Source organism: Lutjanus erythropterus, chromosome 2 (genome assembly GCF_056507025.1).
Source record: "Lutjanus erythropterus isolate fLutEry1 chromosome 2, fLutEry1.hap2, whole genome shotgun sequence".
NCBI lineage: Eukaryota > Metazoa > Chordata > Actinopteri > Lutjaniformes > Lutjanidae > Lutjanus > Lutjanus erythropterus.
The window spans coordinates 28162499-28183993 of record NC_139318.1 but is presented as its reverse complement, the minus strand read 5'-3'; the positions used below and the strand labels follow the sequence as shown (position 1 = coordinate 28183993).

Here is a 21495-nt window from a genome sequence, read left to right as displayed (position 1 = left end):
CCATCCAAACACCTCACACCAACAACACGAGTCATATCACACATATCACACACACACCAAGACACCATTTTGATCATGTGTGTCATTCATAATGAAGAATATGAATGACGGTCAGGGAAAGACCTGCAGGCTGGGTAAAGCTGGGCATACACTGTATAATTTGAGATTTCTTCTGACCCGATATTTGAGCCATACAGGTTCTGAAATTTCAGCATTGATTGGCGTCGTTTGCTAAACAGTGTACCACCGCTTCCTTACATACAGCGAGCAAGTGAACTCAAGTGAATGGGGGACATAAAATTGTCCAAATATAATATGAGACAATGTCACAGCCGCATAGCTTGTGATTTCTTCCTCTGCAGATGAGTAAGTTAAGTGTCAAAGTTATTTATTCACAGCTAACATAATTTTCTTCAGTCAGCCTTGTTTCTTTATAATTTAAGGAGAGTTTACTTACATATATCTCCCGACAGCTCACGTTTTCTTCTTCCAAACTTCGTTCCGTTTGAGGACGTCCCTATAAAAAGGTGCTGTGGATCATATAGGAGGTGCCGCTTCTCGACCTGTTTCATTAGTCTCTTTTCCTTCTTAACGACTGATTTGATGAGAGGAAACAGAAACATTAAGAATGTTAGCATCGATTTTGACCAGAGAAAATAGGTTGGAAGTGAAGCAAGTGCATGAAACTTTGCAAAAATAGAGCTGGGGCTCCAGTGCTCGAACAAGCAACACGTCACTGATGCGTGAAGCAGATCAGGACATCCTCTTTGGGAAAAACTCAAACAATCTCACTCACATCGCTATCAGTTATGCAGTGGTGAGCATGGGTAGCAAGGACAAATCAACTGCTCCCAAACAGCAGCAGGTTGTATGGAAATTTATCAGAAATTTTGGCTGGCCGATGTCAGGCTCTCGCTCAGCTGAAGTAGAGCTGTGAGTCAATTCCCCAAAGTCAGTGCCATGTTTCTCACTGCACCTGCACAAGTGCCAAACAGTGTCAGATATTGCCACGGTGACACGACGTGTCACATGGATTAGAACTTTAATTGGGCCTGAAAACATGAGTCTGAAAAGTCAAAAGCCGGACAAAATTCCGTCCAAACCCGACCCAAACCAGTTGGCTTTTGGACTGCATGTCAATGTTGCCACCAAACACATATAAGTAAATAGGAGGTCTGTTTTTTTGTTTTTGTTTTTTCTGTATAAATAGCACATTTACATTGGCATTTCTTCACTGACTTCAATTAGTCATTTTTGTATTAAAGGGTTCATGATCTGCTCCAGTAAATTCCTCCTCTATGTAGGTCATAAACTCTTGAATATTGTAACACGAGTCATTGAAATTCTGTTGAGAAATTTAAATATTACAATACTTTTTGTCCAGAAAAGTTGCAGCTCCTCTGTATACATTCTTCCCCAGATCATTGATGCTGACATATTGCAGGAAGGGGCCGAATCAATCGATACAGCGTCTAAATATTATATGTCTACATTCTATCTGCCTCTGAGCTTTCAAACAAATCTTTATTTACAATCGTCAATAGCCAGAACAGTCTGCAGGAGCAGACAGGCCATTTTATTTTATATTTTACACATGTAGTGTGAACATGCAGGTAGTGGTTCGGGCCGCACAGTGTGAGCACTTAAATCTTTGACCTTACATTGCAGTTTACCTGTAGGAGCTGTAACAACGCAACATTTCCGTTATACAACAACAATTTTAAAATCATACAGTGTATGCTCAGTTCAACACTGTTTCCTCCAGAGACAGCCCTGCAAGTCAGTGGTCTCACCGTGCCACCAGTGTGGCTGCAGCCTGCAGTTCCTCCTTAGGGTAGGTCATACTCTGCGCCCATGCCCGCTGATTGATTAAGTTTCAAGGAAGAGTGCAAGAATCCCCCCTAGATCACCAAAGCACAAAAAGATGGGAAGAGAGCGAGATAGAGAGGGGAAGAGACTGAGCGAGGGAGGCGGAGGAGCAATAAATCATGGTGTGATTTTCTCTTTGTGCACGCCACTCCTGTGATTAATGACACAGCGCTTTAGGGCCTGTCAGCACATCTAATTGGTGAGCATCAGTCATCATTAACATGGTGCACTAAGGCCGAGCCAGTGACACACCCCTGACCCCCACCCTCACCAACCCTACACCACCCAAAGATAGCGGCAGAGGTCAGGCGGAGGTCATTCTTCATCCCTGCAACCCCAGCAGTCAGTCGCCCACCAGTACTCACCTATCTCAATCTCGATTCTTCATGTGATGACCCTTTTCAATTAAGGCTCTACCACTGGAGTGAAAATCCTATACTATTAGGGAGATATGATAAGAATACAGTTGTAAGAAAGGTAAGTGATTGGCAGGCTCTCTCTTATCCTGTCCAAGCCTTGTCTCCTCTATTCCCTGTCCTGTTCTCTATACCTGTTCAATTCTCCTCTTGTCACTGTACCCTTGATATAAAACTGCAATGTGGTGATTCATTTTAAAACTGCCCGTGTGCCAAAGCATGTCAGATCATCATTCCAGTGCTCTGGATGAAGACCATTTTATTTATTTCTCTTATTCAGCTGCCTACCAGCCTCTTTCGGGTTCTTTGTTTTAATTACACACACAGATTTCAGTGTTTCGTTAACACATTCCTTTCTGCACTGTTCTTGGCGATTGGTTAAAATACATTTATTTCTACAAAAACAGACAAGATCAGCCTCCATAAACCTAATCCCACATAAAAGACTATAATGTACGATTCAGCAGGGAGCAGACAAAACACCCTGGGTGAAAATGCAAATATTCACTGTTTGCAATACATGAAATTATCCATCTGGTAAGAAAATATTGTCAATCATCTTTCTAAGTAGTAATTTACTTTGAGGACAACCATCAAATGTATAAATTATTACAAGTCTGATTATTATGCTTAATCAAACAGAGGAATACTGTATGTTAAATATGCTAGAGCAACTATATACCAATTGTAATGTTGCTGTTGTTGTTGTTTTTTTACACAGGAATCCTTTAAATTAATCATTTAAAGGGCTGTGCAAAGAAACACGCACCTGTACACACACACACGCACACACACAGGGTCATAAGTGACACGTTTCAGGTTAGCCCTGGTTGGCTGAAGGCGGGACTGAAAGAATCTTCAAAATGTCATCTCTGGCCTCTTCAGCCTTTAATTAAACCTTGAGAACGGGGAGATAAAATTAACAAATTGGGTAATGAATCGAGCAAAACAGGTGGTGGATGGTTGAAGAAAATGAACCAATCAGTCTTTCCTGCGTGGATTTATTCAGCTCCTAATTAGACGCTGCCTTGGTTAATTATGATTGGGCTCTTCTGAAGGGAAGAAAAAAAAAACCTCCCTGCCCGACATTGACAGAATTAGTGTCAGACTGAGTGATAAACAAACACCTCAACCTCACAGTCAGTGCTGCTGAAAAGCCAGCATTCATAACCTAATCAGCTTTACTATTAATGGACACACCTCCTAGGGCTGGGCGATATGGCCTATAAATAATATCTTGATATTTCTGTGATATACAATATGTATCTTGATATACACATTTCTCTAAAGTAACATACTGTAAATTCTCAAAAGGTAAAAAAAAATCATGAAAATCTTATAGAATATGATGCATTGCTTTAGATTAAACTACCAAACAATGTAAAAAGCAGTTTGAGCTTTTTGATAAATAATCATCAAGAATGTGGATATAATTTCTAAGTAGATAAAGGCAAATAATAGATAAAGTAGTCGGATAAGTTTAGGAAATGACATGACTTTACTGTAATGCAGCCTTTAAAAACAGGAAAAGACAACATTTATGTCGTAGTTTGATATAACAAAATCCAAAAACACAATATCTAGTCTCATATCACATACTGAGGTAATACTGATATATTTTCCAGGCCTACACACTCAAGACCAGCATATGTGAGATCAGTGTTGTGTAGCTTGATTCTGTACCAGCATGGAGGATGTTTGTGCCCTACACTCTTTTTTTCCACTCTTTTCTCCAGTTTGTACAAAGTGAGAAATAAAGCAAGCACACTGGATTTGAACAGCGGGAAAAGATTAAATCTCCACTGCTTTAACATCTTTACACTGGTTAACTGCTACTTACAGGTTTTATAGAACAAAGAGTGTTAATGAAGGAAACTCTTGAACCTCTTTAGACTTGTGGGTGCCAGTATGTCGCAATCTACAATGTTCATTTCCCACACAGGTCAGGTCCCAAAGGTGTAGAAAAGAAAAAAAAAAAAACAACAAGAGACGAACGGTCTTTTCTCAACAGGGCCCTAGACTGAAACTAATTAAAAGAAATCATATCTAGCCTGTCTTATATAAAAACCCTCTTCAATAAGACTAAAATATCATCCGGTTCTTGCCTCACAGCCTCAGTCTGCCAGATGAACCTTTTGGTGATTAATGGGAACTTTGTGGGACAATGAAGCACCTGCAATGTGTGACACACAATACAGAAAAATGAGACGGCTGCATCACGTTTTAGCCTTTTTGGTTTTTGAAAATGTAAATAAATGTTCAGTTGTATTTTTTAACTATTTCTGTCAGCTGCACATTTGAATTACTATAATTTTCAAGCCTTTGCTATTATTACATTTGGAGTAAATGTTAACCGAAACTGCTTCTACCAAACATGTAATTTGATGAGGCCAATCCATGTGTAATAATAAACTGTGTGATAAGTAGCATTTAAGTAAGAATTGGTTTGTTGATTGTCATATGTGTTGGCTCAGTACTCATTTATTTGTCCTGATATGTTTCTTTCTGGTCATATTCTGCACTAAGATGTAAATGGGAGCTGGTCTCTGTCATAACACCACATTGTTCCTCATGTTGACTTTCAATGGGACTTCAGCACGACTATCCCCCTGCTCGTCCCGACAACAGCTTGTAATTGCATTTTAATAGTCAATTAAAGTTGGCCCATCAATCAATTTCTGCCGTGGACATGGGGTTTTGATTTAATTTCTCCAAAAAACAAACAGTTTTTATCATGTCAGATCCAATTAACCCATGCTGCTTTATTAAAATTAAATGTGTGTACTGAAATCACACATTTTCTGCGCTCAAAAGATTTATTTTGAAGTAAATTCTTTTGCTCTTAAGCAGTCAGAATGCTTGAGGAAAGATCAGAGATACGGGTTTTGTTTTACAAATATTCAATGAATGAAGGCTAATGAAGGATGACTAATAAAGGAAGAATGATAGAAGCATGATGCCAGACTGTGCTGAGGGCTACTTCTGTATGGCACTGTATCAAAGAGCTTGCTGCATGAACACACATTAATTAGATTGTGTTTGTTTAAGAAAGACTCCTACTATGACCTCCCACATTTTAATTTTCCGAATGTCGATCTGTAACTGTGACCTGTTCGCCGTGCTGCTTTCTTAGGATGCGTCTAACAGGGTTTTAGCGAGCGCTCTAAGGACACGCGCTGAAATCAGATCAAGAATAAGCTAATAAACTGAGCAGGAGAGTGGGGTTATATCTTGCTGCCATTTTATTTCACATCCCACAATCACTTCCTCCTGTGGGAACAGGCACAGATTGTACTCCATTGATAACTTATCAAGATAAAAGGCTTAAATGTCAGTTTTGCTTTTTTTTTTATCTTTTGGCTTTCTTTGATATCTGACACTTTCCTAATGCAATATGTGTGTTAGGCTTTCTCATGCACAATGGCCAGACTGAGAAGCTGTAAAAGTGCCAAAACATATTCAAAATAGCATTAGCACTTCTTTTCTGTTGAAACAATCACAGGTAAGGGAGAAGAGACACTTGTGAAATATGCTATCATTCGAGTGGGTGGGAGACTAAACAGTGATTAAATGGTGTTGGTTGCTAGTTATTGTCGGGGTTAATTTGTATGGCACCTCATGTGTCTGTGATAGTCATCACGAGTACTAATGAGTTTCTCTGTTTAGCGTCTGCTCTGATACCTGCTGTTGTTCTCTGATGAGAGGGAGAGTATAGAACCACGGCAATCTGAAGGCTGACAAAAGGCGGAATAATTGCTATTTTTGTGCTTAACATTATCCAAATGCTGTGTGATTTTATGTGTGAGTCAGACGATATACTGTATGCACCAGAGCCACAGATGGGCGCTTTAAAGCCACAATATGGGAGGTGACAGAATGCGGGACTATATTTGCATGATTCCCCCAATGTTTCTATCCACGCAATTTTATTTGTTTGCTCACATAGATTTTTGTGTGTGTGCGTGTGCGTGCGTGTGTGTGTGTGTGTGTGTGTGTGTGCAGGCGGAGGATGGAGAAGAGGAGAACCCACTGGAGACCTCGACGTCTTTGGAGCTGGAGTTTGTGGACGATCCCAATTTTAAAAACAAGGTCAACTACTCTTCCAGTGCGGTCCAGATTCCTACAGACATATACAAAGGCTGTAAGTACACAAGAATACTTTTTCTTCATTAGTGTTCTGGTTCTCTGCTAGCTTTGTGTCATAAATAAAAGAACTGCTGGTGAAAAAAGTTCATGTAGTGAATTAGCCACTACAGTTAAAAATGGCACACCTGCTGTGGTGTAACCTCTAAAAATTACTCATTGTACCACATAGAAAACTACTACTACACATGCGTTAGTGAGAGCAAAGCAGTAAATCAGAGAAGTAAAACTATTTTCTGATTGTTTCACAGAAGTTACTTTCTAAAGCACAGATAAACATGTCTGCACTGTTGTACAACTCCAGATTTTGTTTAAGTGCTCCCAAAGTTAACCTTCATCCTGATGATGTGTCCTCAGTCTCCTTAGTCTGCTGTGTGTGTGTGTGTGTGTGTGTGTGTGTGTAAGTGAATCCAGACCACACAACCTGTGCCATGTTATTGGCTGGAGGCTACACATCACTGCCCAGAGACACCTAGAAACGTGCAAACGCAGCAAAATAATGAGAAAAAAGGAAAGTCAAGCAGTGGGTAGGATCTCTGCAAATACTGACACTACAACACACTTATAGTGGGTCATAAGCGTTGACTGACAGGGATATTTTAATCTATGCATTGTATTTTAGTAAAATCTTGCGTAGTGTCCCTTTAGTGAAACAGCACTAAAAGCGTCTTTAGCTTCCGTAATGTGACATATTTCTCAGAAATAATGGAGTAAGTATCATTTCTGGAGGGATTTAATCAGGGATTTGTTCAGGAATTTGATTGCATTGCTCAACGTGAGCATGGTATAACAGCATAAGTTTCTGGAGAATCACAAGGATTTGAAGCTGTAGAAGAAGAGTGTTTGCACCCCCACACACTTCTCTCACCTGTGTTGTTCGATCATTTGGTGGAGGAAAAGGGTAAAATGTCTGTAAAACTGTTGACAGAAAACCTCAAACTGCAAATAAGGTTAATTTTGTCTCTTTATGATTTTGTGACCCGTGGAGGTTTTATATTTCTAAAAAAAGTGATTTAAAAATTCATCACATTGTGTAAAATGTATCGGGCTGAGCAGGAATTCACAGGCGGGACCAAACCAGAAGCTAGAAAACTTTTCTGATGTATGCTTCAGGTGAGGAATCTCACCTATGGGCGCCATCTTTGCATCCAGTATCCTGTTCTTAAAACATCCATGCCAAAATCACATTACCCTCCATGGCATCTGGATTTGGTCACACAGAAATTGAGATCATGCCAGAACAGCTCCCGCAGTGAAACGGTATAGCCAAATGTATACCAGTGGACACATTTGTACTGCTGTATGGTTTGTATTGTCATATCACTGACCCTACCTTGACCGCGCTGTTTTGGAAATGTTTTTGCCAACTGATTTTTTTTAGAACACACCTTAAAACCCGTGGTATCACACCCCTAGTTATTGTGAAACATAAGCTTACTGTCCGGTGTGTTTTTATACCATGGTAAGTGTCAGCTGATCGCCCCAAATCACAGTTGATTGGAGAAATGTGTCTTCGCCCCAGAGGTCAGAAGGAGTCATCAAAAATGTAACAGTATTTTACGAAAAAGATGAAAGTGTGGGATTTTGAAATACAAGTTTTTAAAACAAGGTCACAGGATAAGAATTTTGAAAATGTATTTTTCATTTCACTGGGTCTTAAAAGCATTTCTTGTTTCCTTAATAATCTCAAAAATGTGCAGGATGAAGACATAAATCTACATTTATTGGGTCCATCAGGTCATAGCATGTGACCTGCTACAGGTGGTATTGTTGCAGTCCATGCTGTTGGATGTCTCCCTTGAATTTCTAGTAAATAATGCATACAGAGAGATGGTTCGCTCTATCAGCAGTTCTACATGTATCATGCGTGTACCAAGATGTCTTCTCCTGGTTTTCATGCTGTCTGTTGGGCCATGGACAGATGACAGTCTTCTGTCTTGACTTGACCTTTGCCCTCTCTCAGTATGTTTGCAGCTCAATCTCTCCTTCCTTTTATATCACCCTGCACTTTAGCACACTAACATGATTTTAGATGACAGATAGTCTCTCACACCAGATCTCTACTGTATTTTTTGTTGGGGGGGTTTTTTCGTGCGTGGGCATGGTCTCCTCTGCTCATGGACCCTGCCCTTCCTGCCTGGCACCGTGCTGCCCTGCGGACATAACACCCTCCTCAGTCTACAGCTGCCAAATGGACAAAAGGGAACACATGTACCTTCCGGGACTATGATTTCGCTTGGCATGTTCCCTCTGTTATCCACCTCTAACCTTTTGGACGCTCTCTGCCTGCCTCTTTAAAGACTCAAAAACCTGGGCATGTGCAGACAGACAGCCACTTTTCAGAGCGACAGTTTTTGTTTTTTTTTCCTCTGTCTGTTATTTTCTAGCTCTTTGCCTTCTTTGTTGAACAGTCGGTCTGTGGCACCTGTCTGTAACAATGCCCCCCAGCTGTGTCTCCAGACAAATCTTGTCAGAATTAGACACTCTCGGTTCAGAAGGAGATGTCAAAGGCCACAGCTAACTCACAATAGAGCAATCAGGCCTGCACATTGTTCCCAGAGCCATTTTGTGCCAGCTCTGGTTCCCCTGTCTGAAGATATGAGTCAGAGAATAAAGGCCTCTTGATTGAGCCTGTTGGAGACTAGAGGAGAAGGGTGGTACAGTGCATGGAATTAGTTTTTTTCACTTCTCTTCTGTGGCAAATGTTTACTATTGATGTTGTTTAGTTAGCTCCCATTGCGCGGTCTGCTGTGCTGAGATTGCCAACTGCAGATTTTGTGCCAACTCCATTATGAACATGTGTGCTGCATTTTAGTCGTTGTTGATAAATAAACAGTGTTGAAAAACATCCTGCTGCCCAAATGTACAGTAATTCTTAAAGACTTTTGCCTAGTAACAAAATTTCTCAGGTACAAATGAAACATCAAGTTACAACTTAACATTACAACAGCTGTGTACTGGGAAAGACACTCAGCCATGGACTTATCGGTGGGTTTGAACCCTTGAAAACATAGAGGTGACACAATAGCACTAACAAACTAAGCAACTGAGGCAGCGGAAGACCAGCAACTCCCAGAGGGTAAAATTACCGTTTTTGTCAGTGGCAGTCTGGAAAAGTTTCCTCCAACGATTAGGTTGCAGCCATTGCTTTTTCAAGCACTGTGCAGATTACGATGCAGCACCGCGCTGCTACCACGTCAGCACAGTGCCGCAACTGCAGCTACAAATGACAGAAATCCACAGAGAGCGACGCTCGGTAGTATTTTTCGTGACAACACCCGTCTCGAGTGCTGGAGGGGGTACAAAATCTGACAGAGGCGGGCGTCTCATTATTCTCTGTGCAGGAAGAACCCTGGTGCATTATTTAAAAAGTCGAGTCGGCTCATGTTAAACTCCACCTCCATTCATGTTTAAACAATATAAAATGGTCTGTGAGGACAAAATGAGATAGGGTCTAATCATTTTGAACATATGTGTATGTATGTATATAAAAATGCTTGAAAAGTGCATGTATTGGTGTAAGAACCCTGTATTTGATGCTATAAAAAGATGGTCGATCTCTGTTTGCGACTGAGTCGGCCAGCTGTATGAGCGGGACCTCTGCTGCGCAGACTCTGGCTCCAAACGACGTCACTAGCACAAGATGGCAGCACTCCTTTCTGGGATATTTTGGCTTCATTCTTGTACTGTGGGAGAAAGTGGAGGTGCAGTGTTCATCTTTATTTACAGTCAATGGTTTTGACAAGGAAGAAGAATGTGTGGAATAAAAAAGATGATATCTCTGGTTCAGCTGCATCGATTTTGATGCTTTTTTTTAAACTGTCCATCCTGAGTTTGACAATGTTATAGGAGTTCAGTGCTAAATCAGTGTAGTACTCTTTTATCTCACATAGCTTACAGACATTTACATCAGGTTCATGGCATGGGAGCTGTGTTTGCTTTAGTGAGGTGGTGAGAGGGGAGTATTATCTGTGTGTCGTGTTCTGCTCTGGTCCCACCAGCGGGAGCCTGCAGGGTGCCTTTGAGAGGATGTCTGAGGAAACTAATGTGGGCGGATTGTTGTCCTCTGGGTCTGGAGAGGTCTGGATCTACAGTATATCTGTGGGTTTAGGATTAGCACAAGAGAAGCAGTGTGAGTGGGTAGATTCAGCGCTCGTTCCTCAGGGGGAGGCCAGAGGAAAAGCAAAGAAAAGAAAACTGTAGGAAGAATGGAGCACAGTCCAAAGTGTGCAGCATAATGTTCAACAGTTGTCGTGAAAATCTCAAGTGTTGTTTATTAGCTCTTGTGCTCTTTGTTGTTGAAGTAGCTTTTGATTTGTACACATTGTTAATGCACTGAATAAATTGACTGTTTTCCAGAAAATGGCAGCATGAATTGCTAGTCACAGTGAAATGGGTGTCCTTGGGGATGGACTGAGAGAGACAGAGATAGAAGGAAAGATAGAAAGAAAAGGGGTGAGAGGAGAGTGAAAGAGAAGAGACACTTTAATAATAGAAACCATTTAGAGCAAAAAAAAAAAGGCATTTTTTTATTGTGATCCTTTCAGCAGCTAAATGAGGCAGTGCATGCGTCCTGGTTTGATTTGTCTGCTAGGCCCCATGTCCGTTTATTGAGATTGAGAGTGTTCCCTGAGCGCAGTAATGAACCATTTTATGATTCATTATCCCACCGCTGATTCCTGCTGCCAAGTCTGCAAACTTTCTAATTAGCTTAGGTCAAACATTCATACAGTTTTCTTCTAATTATCACCGCTTATTACAAAATGGACATCGCAACACGGCCGCAAAGGAATAAATTGATGTGGGTGGTGTCGTCTGTGGAGAAACAGGTTTTATTCTCCCGGTGAATGTTGCAGAAATGGTGAGGAAGAGGCAGGGATTTGCTGAATAATTGCAGAGGAAGAGCCCTGGGAGTATAATCTTTAAAGTAATCACTGAAAAATAAGGATGAAAACAGCGAGGGAATATACAAATTATTCTTGGGTGACTATTTTGTAGATTCAGTGGAATCTCACTTGTAATTGGACCGAGTTCAGTCTGCAGATAGAGGATACTAAGCCAGATTGGGTCGTTCTACAGTTGCATGTACATTATAACATGTTGAAAATACAGAAGGTTATAAATCAGCCTTTTTAAAAAGCTTGTAATTATTTGTGTTTAATGTACACACAGTGTACGACTACATTGGTGTTTGTATGAGAATAAGCAGCCACTGTTCCCAGCAGGGAATAAAGAAAACCACCAGTGAATGTGGGAAGTCCTTTCATTAAATTTGAAGTTTAAATCCGTCGCATGCGATACCATTTCCAGCTGCCTAACGTCATGTTGTCAGTTTGCTATTGTAGTTGGGCACAGTCAGAAACATGGTTGTCAGAAATGAATGGCGAGGACTGGCTAACTGTGTGTGCAGATGAAAGAGCAAAGCTTAAATGTTCTGCATGGAGCCATTAACCCGCCCTGCCCCCGCCCCGCCCCACACCACACCGCCCCACACTCCACACACACCACAGTCAGCTTTATCACTGCTCCCTGTACTTGTTTGTCCAGTTGCTCCAGCCACCGCTCCTTTCTTATACCGTTTTTATACCAAAATTAGCACGTATGTGTGTTGTTGTTTTTTTAAATGCAGGTAAACCTGCTAAAAATAGTTGATTGACTCCCTTCCTATGCCAGTAGCCAACTTTGTCCTTCTGTTTTGTTGTTTTTTTCCCAATATGTCATGTTTGACATCACAAAAATGCCGGAAAACAGGGTTAGGGAACAGTAGAAAGCAGCATGGAGGCCAGTGACAGTGTTGCTGTGGTTACTTTTTTATCTTTCACCTCAGTCTCTCTTTCAAACTCATCACCGACTAATTTGTAATGATTTTAGAGCGCTGTTTGAAGGGACACTGAGGGAATTCATGACTGAGATGACAAAGAGTCACAGAAGTTATAGACAGAGGTGAAAAGACTTCATCGCCACCACCGGAAACAGGGGCGAAACTTTGTGTGTCCACCTGGATGTCATGTTTCCATCACTGCTGACTGGAGCTGGAGCCGATAAATACTTGTGACCACTGTAGACTCATTTGACCCAAGAATGAATGCCGATTGTACACATAATGTTGCTGAACCTCGACCTGACCAGCTGAAGCAACCCCAGATCATAGCACTGCCCCCACAGGCTTATACGGTAGGCACTCGGCATGATGGGAGCATCACTTGATCTGCCTCTCTTCTTACCCTGATACCCCTATCACTGTGGAACAGGGTAAATGTGGACTTATCAGACTACATGACCTTTTTCCATTCCAGAGTCCATTCTTCGTGCTCCCTACCAAATTGAAGCCTTTTTTTCTGATTATCCTCACTGATAAGTGGTTTTCTTAAGGCTACACAGCTGTTTAGTCCCAATCCCTTGAGTTCTCTTCACACTGTGTGTGTGTGTGTGTGTGTGTGTGTGTGTGTGTGTGTGTGTGTGTGTGTGTGTGTGTGTGTGTGAACATTCTTTTACTTTTGCTATTAGTGACTATTAGTTCGACTGTTGATTTTTTTATGATTTGATTTCACTAGACGTTTAAGTGATCTCTGATCATGATCATTCAAGATTTTTTCCAACAATATTTCTTCCTCCACATGCGGTGGGGTTTTCAAGCTTTTAAAAATATCTGGCTGCTGCATTTGGAAACAAGGTCGTGAGAGGGAAACGAAACAATGAGCTGAAAGATGCTAAGAGTTGAGGGGAACCTCAGAGTTGGGTGGAAATTCACTGTAGGTTCTTGGCTATGAGCAAAACCAATCACATTGATGTAGTCATTTGATCCAGTGCTAATATATAAAATATTAATAGTGGGTTCAGAGGAGTAAACAAAGTATAACATCTGTTATTGTTACATGTTTGTTTTTTGGGGTTGATTTTTCCAACAACTCAGCACATGAATGTAATGTTTTTGAAGAGCTAACTTTCTGTAGTTGGAGTGTCCTTGGAGGCAGCAACAAGAAAGTGTTTCATATGTTCCTGCAGCTGCATCGCCGTGTGGAAATAACAAATTTTTCGCTTCAGGCTGCTTAATATAATAAAAAGGATCATATTGTGATTATTTTGACAGATAATGTGATTGTGATATGATTCACAATTAGAGGGAGTGATCATTTTTACATCACAGATTTTATTTTCACTGAGGAAAAAAACTATTAACATCATGATGATGTGAGATTTGTTTGGGTCTTTATCAAACAGGCATCTTTTCTTACATCTGGAAAAAAAAAACATTGTGTAGGGCAGGGCACCTCTGCAGCACTACAGTACTTCATCATGGTGCTATTTTGTCACATTTTTACTTTATCAAAAAATTGCAATTTCTGCAATTTGGATGTAGCCCTTAGTCATATTTTGATTTCAGCAATATGGTGATTAGTCTATTTGTTCAGCCCCAGTTCCGCCCAAAAAAGCAAGGAAATGTTTACTGTTCTGCAGTATGTATCTCAAACTATGAAGGGAATTAAGCTGAATTTTATGCTTTGAGTGGTCAGCAGTAATGTAAAATATGAAGACTAGGCAATAGGCTAAAATGTTCAATTATTTATGAGACTTTAATTAACAAGAGAGAGAAAAAATCTTCAGATCAGAGCCTAAACCAGCAGCGAGCTTGTACTCTCTGCCCTTTGAATGTTAGCTTCCATGTTGCTGCTGCACTCTCTGGTCTGTGGTTGGATCCCCTCTGGGAAGCTCCTGGCAAAAAATCCTCCTGTTCACCTTTGTAAAGAGCAAATTGCATGGGCTGTATGTAATGTGCAGCGGAAAATTGAGTGCAACAGATACAGCAGATAGAGAGTCAACGCGGTGTCGTATAAGATTTGAAAAGAAGAGAAAGATTTGCATCTGCGGGGTTTCATTTGAGTGAAACTACCTCTGAAGTCTCTCATCTTTTTAAAATGGATCTGGAGAGAAGTCAGCTCGCCTGGTACTGGAAGGACAAAGGCGACTTTTGATAGACAGACTCAGGTCTGTTCACAAAAGGAAGGGGACGTGATAATGAGAGGAGCGAGACGTTACGTAGTTGAATCATATGCTGTGGCTTCAATTAGTCGATGTTCCCTCTTTACTACATGCTGCATTTGTCATCTTAAAGTCAGAAGCTGTAAATCTTGAGGATTGCTTCAGTTGAATGTAAAATGTCATCTTTGTGTGCGTGTGTGTGTGCATGCAGCCTGTATTCGTTTCACACGCCCCAGGTTCCTTCCAGTGGAGGAAGCTTCCCTGTCAACCAACTCACGCCACACTGGAGATCAACTCAGCCCCTCTCAACATCAAACCAGATTTAAATGTGTGGAAAAAAAGCAAAAGTGATTTGTGAAGGGAAAAAAAGAGAAAGAGTGAAAGTGCAAAAAAAAGAAGAAGAAGAAGAAAGTGATGGAGAGAGTGGGGATAAGGGAAATGGGATTTAAAGTTAAACCAAAAGAGAAGAAAGACAGTATAAACACTGCGGGCTGTATTTCTGTCGTTCTTGACTTTACAGACTCCATCTTTCTCTGCCCCTCACCCATCCACCCCATCCTATAGTGTGTGCCCAGTCAAGGGGCACTATCATTTACCCGCACACTAATTAGAACAGTCAGCACAGCAAACTCCACTTCACTCACCAGCAGGCTCACAAATTACATTTCATGTGTTTGTTATTTTCTGCTCTTCTTTAATTAGAAAAAATATTTGGAGGAGCACTCTGGAGGTGCGGTGAAATCTCTCCCTTCTGTCTTCAGTCTGTATATTGAATAATCATCCCTCCTCAGAGAAATTTCCATTTGTCTCCCCCCTTTCACCGGCTGAGATTACCATTTAGCAAAACTGAGCCCCTCAATGACAAATACACTCATACTAAATACTATTCCTGAGTGAAACTGCTGGATTCCTGCGCACAAATTTTAATTATAATGAGTTAATGGTGCTGTTTCAGTTGCAAAGAAATTCTTGGAGACGGTTTAAAATGCACTGCAAAGAATATAAATTAGGTTATACAGTATCTTCTGGATGTTATTTTTCTCAAGCAAAGCTACAAAAAAGAGACATTTTTTTCTCTGGGAAGGCTTAGACTTTGTTTTAGCTTGTCTTTGTGGATGTGTGAGCCGCTGCCAGGTCCTGTTGCTGCCGTTTCCCTCTGCAGGATGAAAGGTTTAAGGTTCAGGCTCTGTAACACTCAGCCGGGCCCCGAAAGAGCGAGGAAAGAGGAGACATGGAGAGAAAACAAGAGAGAGGGATGATAGAGAAGAGACTGGATGGACAATACAGAGACACAGGAGGAGGTGGTACATGCAGATGCAGAGATGTTGGTCTGTGGGTTTAGCAAACAGCTTGTTTTATGGTGTTGATTCAACCAAATCACAACAAAAAGCATTTGCTTGAAAGACAAAGAGATCTTTAGTGTTATGTGAAAACTGCTCACAGCGAGGTCTTAAACTTATTCAGCAGAACTGGGACACTGTTGCTGGAAATACATGCTGCTGTTGAATTGTGTAAATGTAACTTTTCAATGCCAGAAGCATCACAAACAAAACTGTTCACCTCAATTTTTTGTGCTGGAGGCCAAAAAAAAAAACTTCAGAGGCAGATATTTAAAAATCTAGAAAAATTAACTTTCCAATATTCTCCATGGTGTACAGGAGAAATATGTAATATACAGTACCAATCAAGTTAAGACACATCTTCTCATTTAATGTTTTTTCCTGTATTTTTATTATGTTTTGCATTGTAGATTAATAGATCATAGTCTACAATGCAAAACATAATAAAACTATGGGATTATGTTGTAAGCAAAAAAACAAGGCAAAATACACTTTTTAAGAATCTAAAATATAAAAGACTTGCACACTTTCTTCTGCGCCTGCAGTCAAAGATTTAGTGATTTCATTGTTATTAAATCTGTCACTGCTCTTTGATATTTTAGAGTCTTCATAGCAGCCACCTCTTGCTTTGATGACAACTTTGCACACTGTTGGTATAATCTGACCAGTTCTTATTTAAAAAACAAAAAAAACAAAAAAGCACACATTGTATGACCAGTGGAGAGAACCAGCGTGACACTAACTTTTGGGTTGGCCTACAAAAATACATCAACCCTGCAGCACTCTGTGATTGTTTGATATAATCTGAGTCCGTCCTTATTACTGACAAAAATCATTTGGGAAGCTGTAAATTGTCAATAAGATTTAAACAGATACTAACTCCTCCTGTTTTTATGTATTTCCTGAAAATAGAGTGTTGGGTTAGGTGATGTCTACCATATAGGCATGTGACAAACATTGCAATGGATGATGATATCATTGCCAGGTTTAATCGGGTCTGAATGTCAGCACCACATGTCCGTTACTTAGTTGTGTTTCAAAAGAAAATAATAAACAGCAGCAAAAGTTTTTTTCTGTTTTCTTACCCACATGTCAAAAATGGAACTTAGGCAAAAACTCTGAAGCGACACACCACCTCAAATACAGAAAGCGTTTTAATCACAGTGTTACGATGGTAGAGGGCTCAGTGGTTGATGACTGTCAGCCGTCAGCCATCGGCACAACCTTAATACGGTGTTTGAAAAATATTCTTCCCTTTAAGAATTGACTTAGAGAAAATATGCTGTCTGGATATTAACTCACAAAGATTCAAAACAAGCTGTATTTGTCTCATTGTTAGCCTGCCAGCCTGTCGACTTGAGAAATGTCACCTATATGTCAGAGTAAGTAGAATTGAAGTACAGCAGCACCACTTAGTCACTCTGTTTAAAAAGTAGAATATGTAAACGCTTTATGGCGATGACAGTGATAATGGTTATGACTCTTCAAGGGGACTTAGTTAATAGCTTTAGCTATTACCATTATGGTTTTCTTATGAGGGACCACTTGTGTTCCATTATGATATATTACTGGCCACTGTGCCTCCTTTTACCTGCTCTGCGTGTGTGTGTACAGTAAGTGCAAGAACCTATTTATATAATGTCGGATTAATACAAGGCATAAGGCGCACATCGGTTTGGATGGCTCTTTATCTCGGGTACATCAGAGTGAATAATGTGTGTATGAGGGGTTGGGGGTGGGGTCATAGGATAGAGGTGCTGTTGGGGGGTGTTGAGAAATGATCTCACGCAGAGATGCTCCATAAATCCCACTCATAATTGTTTCCCTACTTGGTGTGCAGTCTTGCTCCATAAAGGGGCAAAGCCAAGGGTGCTCTAAATGTCATGGGAGCGCCGCGCTGATGAATTGCCTTTTAAAGATATCAGAGAGAGGCGCGTTTCACGTGAAAGATGAGCCCAACACAGCACACAGAGGCCCCGTCTGCCTGTGTGAGCATATTTCCCCCCCAGGGGAAATTTGTCTTTTTATCAACTGTCCAGAGAAGTCACAGCATATCCTCCCTGAATAAATCAAAGAGAATTAGTTTACTGTGTTCTCTTATCTCTGATGTGCCCGTTTTTCTGGAGAAATCACCTGCAGATGTGTGTTTCCATAAGTGTGTGTGTGTTTGCAGAGTTGGCCTGACAGTAGAGGTGGCTCACATCTGCATCTGATTAGTTTCAGCTGGGAACATTAAAGAGACAGTTCACCCCAAAATCACCACCAGCAACAAAACAAAAAAAAAAAAAAAAGAAAAAAGAAAAACTTAATATTAACGTCTCTTTCCAGAAATCATGACCCGGTTACTCAAGATAATCCACAGACATTGTTGTAAACAGGTTTTATTTTGTTTCTACCCAACTACAAATATATCACCATGCAGGTGGAAGTGTGCATCTACTCATGGACAAGAGGTTACAGCTCAGTCGAGGAGGACGCCATTAATGTTTGCATCCAGCACCAGCCTCAGGATCAGGGGTCAGGGTTTCTGCAGGTCCTTAAAAAGTCTCTAAAACTCTTAACTCCTATTACATGAACTTTTTAAAAATGTATTAAATATGTTTTTGACAGGTTGTAAAACTTAATTTAATTCTGAGTTTAATGTTGCTTTATTAAGCAGAATCAACTTTACAGTGAACCAAAATTGAATCAGTAACCACTAATGCCAACAGTGCATGTAATTTTTTGCCAGTGTAAACATGAAATGGATCTTAAATTGCATCCATAATCATGTTGAAAAGATTTTAAAATGTCTAAATTCGACTAGATGAAAAATGCAGAAACCCAGATGAGTAGATGCCTCTTTCTGTGTAGTTATGGAGCAAAAACAATAATTCTTAAACTGCTCACAATAAGGTCTGTGGATTATCTTGAGTACTGTGGTCACGATTTCTGGAAAGAGACATTGCTGTTGAATTTTTCAAATGTATTTTTTGGACCTTGTCATCTGCTTTGATTATATTCCAAAGAAAACAACAGACATGTTTGCGACCGATATCTTCAAAACTCAGCAAGTCACTGAAACAATCTAGCTGGGCAAGTAACAATACAGGCCAGAGGAAAAATATGTATTTTTGATTTTGAACTGTCCCTTTAACACACATACACAGTCTGTCTTATTACTCTCGACTGAAAGACGATGACTGACCAATACTTGGCTGTGAATGAAGACACACAGACACCTCTGCCACCATCAGTAGATTCATCATGAACACATGAAAATTCAGTGTGTGTGTGTGTGTGTGCACAGCCCTGGGCAGCAGTGCGGCTGATAATACTTGCATTGCAATTCCTGCATAGCCAAAGTTTGGTTAGTCAAGGTAGCTGAGACGGTGCTAGTTTTAAACAGAGGTCGCGGGATGTCTCTTTGCCCTTGGCCTGTCTGGGACAGCTATCATTACAGAACCAGTGGCTCTCCAGATAAGAGCGGCCAGGACTTCACAGCACACAGGCTGCTGCCGCCACAGCAACCTGCTGTGATAGCTCATGCTTAAAGGATAATACTTTTTACACATTAATCAGATGGCTCTTTGACCACCGAGTGCTGCATGGGCCCAGATGAAATTGAAATGCATGGTTTGGTACCCCGATAATCTCCACTCACAAACATCAGTAAAATATGCAGTGGTCTCACTAAGTGAATCAGAGTCATGGGAGCGACAAGTTTGCAAATTCATGGTCAAAATGGCAGAGATACCAAGAGTCTCACTAATTTCTCTCTGTATTTCACTTTTTTTGGTTCTGCAGACCATCTGGACTCTTGGCAAATGCAAACACTGTGTTATGAGAGATAGAACTTAAAGCTCTTGTACTTTCTTATTCTGGTAGAATGCAATTAAGTTTGTTGCAGAAATGACACTGGCTCTCATTATTCAGGAATGAGTCATCAAATAACCATTCAGTGAAAAGCTGACAAGGCCTTAGATTGATAAAATAGAAAATATTATTTTCCAGTAAATCAAAAGGAAAGTTTTAAAGTGAGGTGAGGTGGCAAGTGCACACATTCTTAACAGAAGTAGAAGTACAATAAAAAACAGGAGTAAAGACAAGACTGTGGTAGAAGTAAGAGTACTGATTCAACTTATTTCTACCCACTGTTTCTGTGCAAAGCTAGCTGAACCCCACATTTTCTCCGCTGTCTGATTGGTCTTGTTACTAGGGATGGCTCGGAACCACTTTTTTTTTTTTTTTTTTTTTCAGATTCTGATCTCAGTATCACAACCTTGAGTACCAATACCGTATTTTACCCTCTCTTAAACAACTCCCTAAAGGAAGAAATACAGCGTGCAACAGCGTGACTCAGTCATGCAATATATTTGCTCCTTTTTATTTAGACTTTTTCATGCACAGAACTTCTGCAGCCTTTTTGTTTGGTCAGCACCATTCAAACATTCAAAATGAAATGTTACCTAATCTGCATGACTTGTGATGCTTCTCTCTCAGTGGCATGTTGCTCAGAATTTAGTGAAGCATTTATGTGATAGCTAAGGCTAATGGATCAGATCAGATTTTAATTTTTCCTTTTTTTCAGATATCCCATCCTTGAAGGTGGGGAGCGGCACACAATGATGCAAAACAAATAATAATAATAATAATAATGATAATAATAATAGATCATTCCTCTCAAAAGCATTAAAACTAAAGTAATGAGACTGTTATGAAAAGGAGTAGAAAGTACAGATATTTGTGTTAAAAGGTAGGGAGTAAAAGCACAAAGTTGTCAGAAAAATAAATGCTCAGACAGCTGATAACTCTACTTAAGAACAGTAACAAAGCCGTCCCAACAGTTTTAAACTAGTCGTTCACCTACTAAGCAGAATACAAAGCTGATCTGACATTTGTTCCACTTCAAATAATCAATTCTTTTACCTCAATCATGTCTCAGCTTCTGTCATTTTCAATCTAGGAGTTTAAGGTGAAATTTGTGTTGTGTTTTTTTTTTTTTTTCACCCTCTGTCTCTCATGGGCGAGACGTTGCCTTTTCAGGCTGTGAAAGCAGCCACTCATTCGTGTTAATTTCTGTGTTGCTTTCCATCAATCGTCCTCCTCCTCTCCCTGCGTTTTTTTTTATGTTTATCCCCATCTGTAGGGCTGCCTCTATCCTCCTCCATTCTTCCTTTGTGTTTATGTCTATGAATTTTGAGAAAAACATGTTGAGGAGCTCCCCTTGGTGATGGCAGCAATTTGGCTTTCATATATTCCTATCCTCCAGACACTGCTTAGTGCTGCTGTAGCGAGACTGGAGCGCGTGCATGTCTGTGTTTGTGTGCATTTGTTTTACAGGATGCTAGAGAGTAATGAAACTTAGCTTTTGTTTTGAGCTACAATTTTAGAGAGGACGTGGAACTGAGCAGTCAGCTGAAAAAAACGAAAACAATATTGTGGGGATTTTTTTTGTAATCTTGCAGTTTACAGTGAGGGAGGTGAGCAGTGGATAGGGGAGGGTTGGTGGTGTATTTCTTACCTCTAAACTGACAGCTCGTCAAAGGCTGAACAGTAATTGAAAAGCATGGGAAAAGTGGATAATGATCGTTTATTTGTGTGAAATTCAAACGAGGCGTTGAGAAAATCTGGACTTGTCGGTTCAGAGGCTTGTCTGGCTTTGGTTGGCTGAGTAATTAAATCAGAGAAGCAAGTGAAGTTCTCTTCAGCTCACTGCCTCGTCTTGTTTCCTCTTTAATCAGGTGGCTATTAAACCTCTGCACTCC

At 40.4% G+C, this 21495-nt stretch overlaps 1 protein-coding gene across 1 annotated transcript in view; it reads left to right on the top strand.

Annotated features, from left to right (window-relative positions):
* cacna2d2a (calcium channel, voltage-dependent, alpha 2/delta subunit 2a) overlaps window positions 1-21495 on the top strand; it is a 212519-nt gene that overhangs the window by 132792 nt on the left and 58232 nt on the right. Inside the window, exon 6 of the mRNA XM_084736056.1 lies at window positions 6288-6426. Within this exon, the coding sequence (XP_084592182.1) occupies window positions 6288-6426 (139 nt within the window). The remainder of the gene's footprint in view (window positions 1-6287; window positions 6427-21495) is intronic.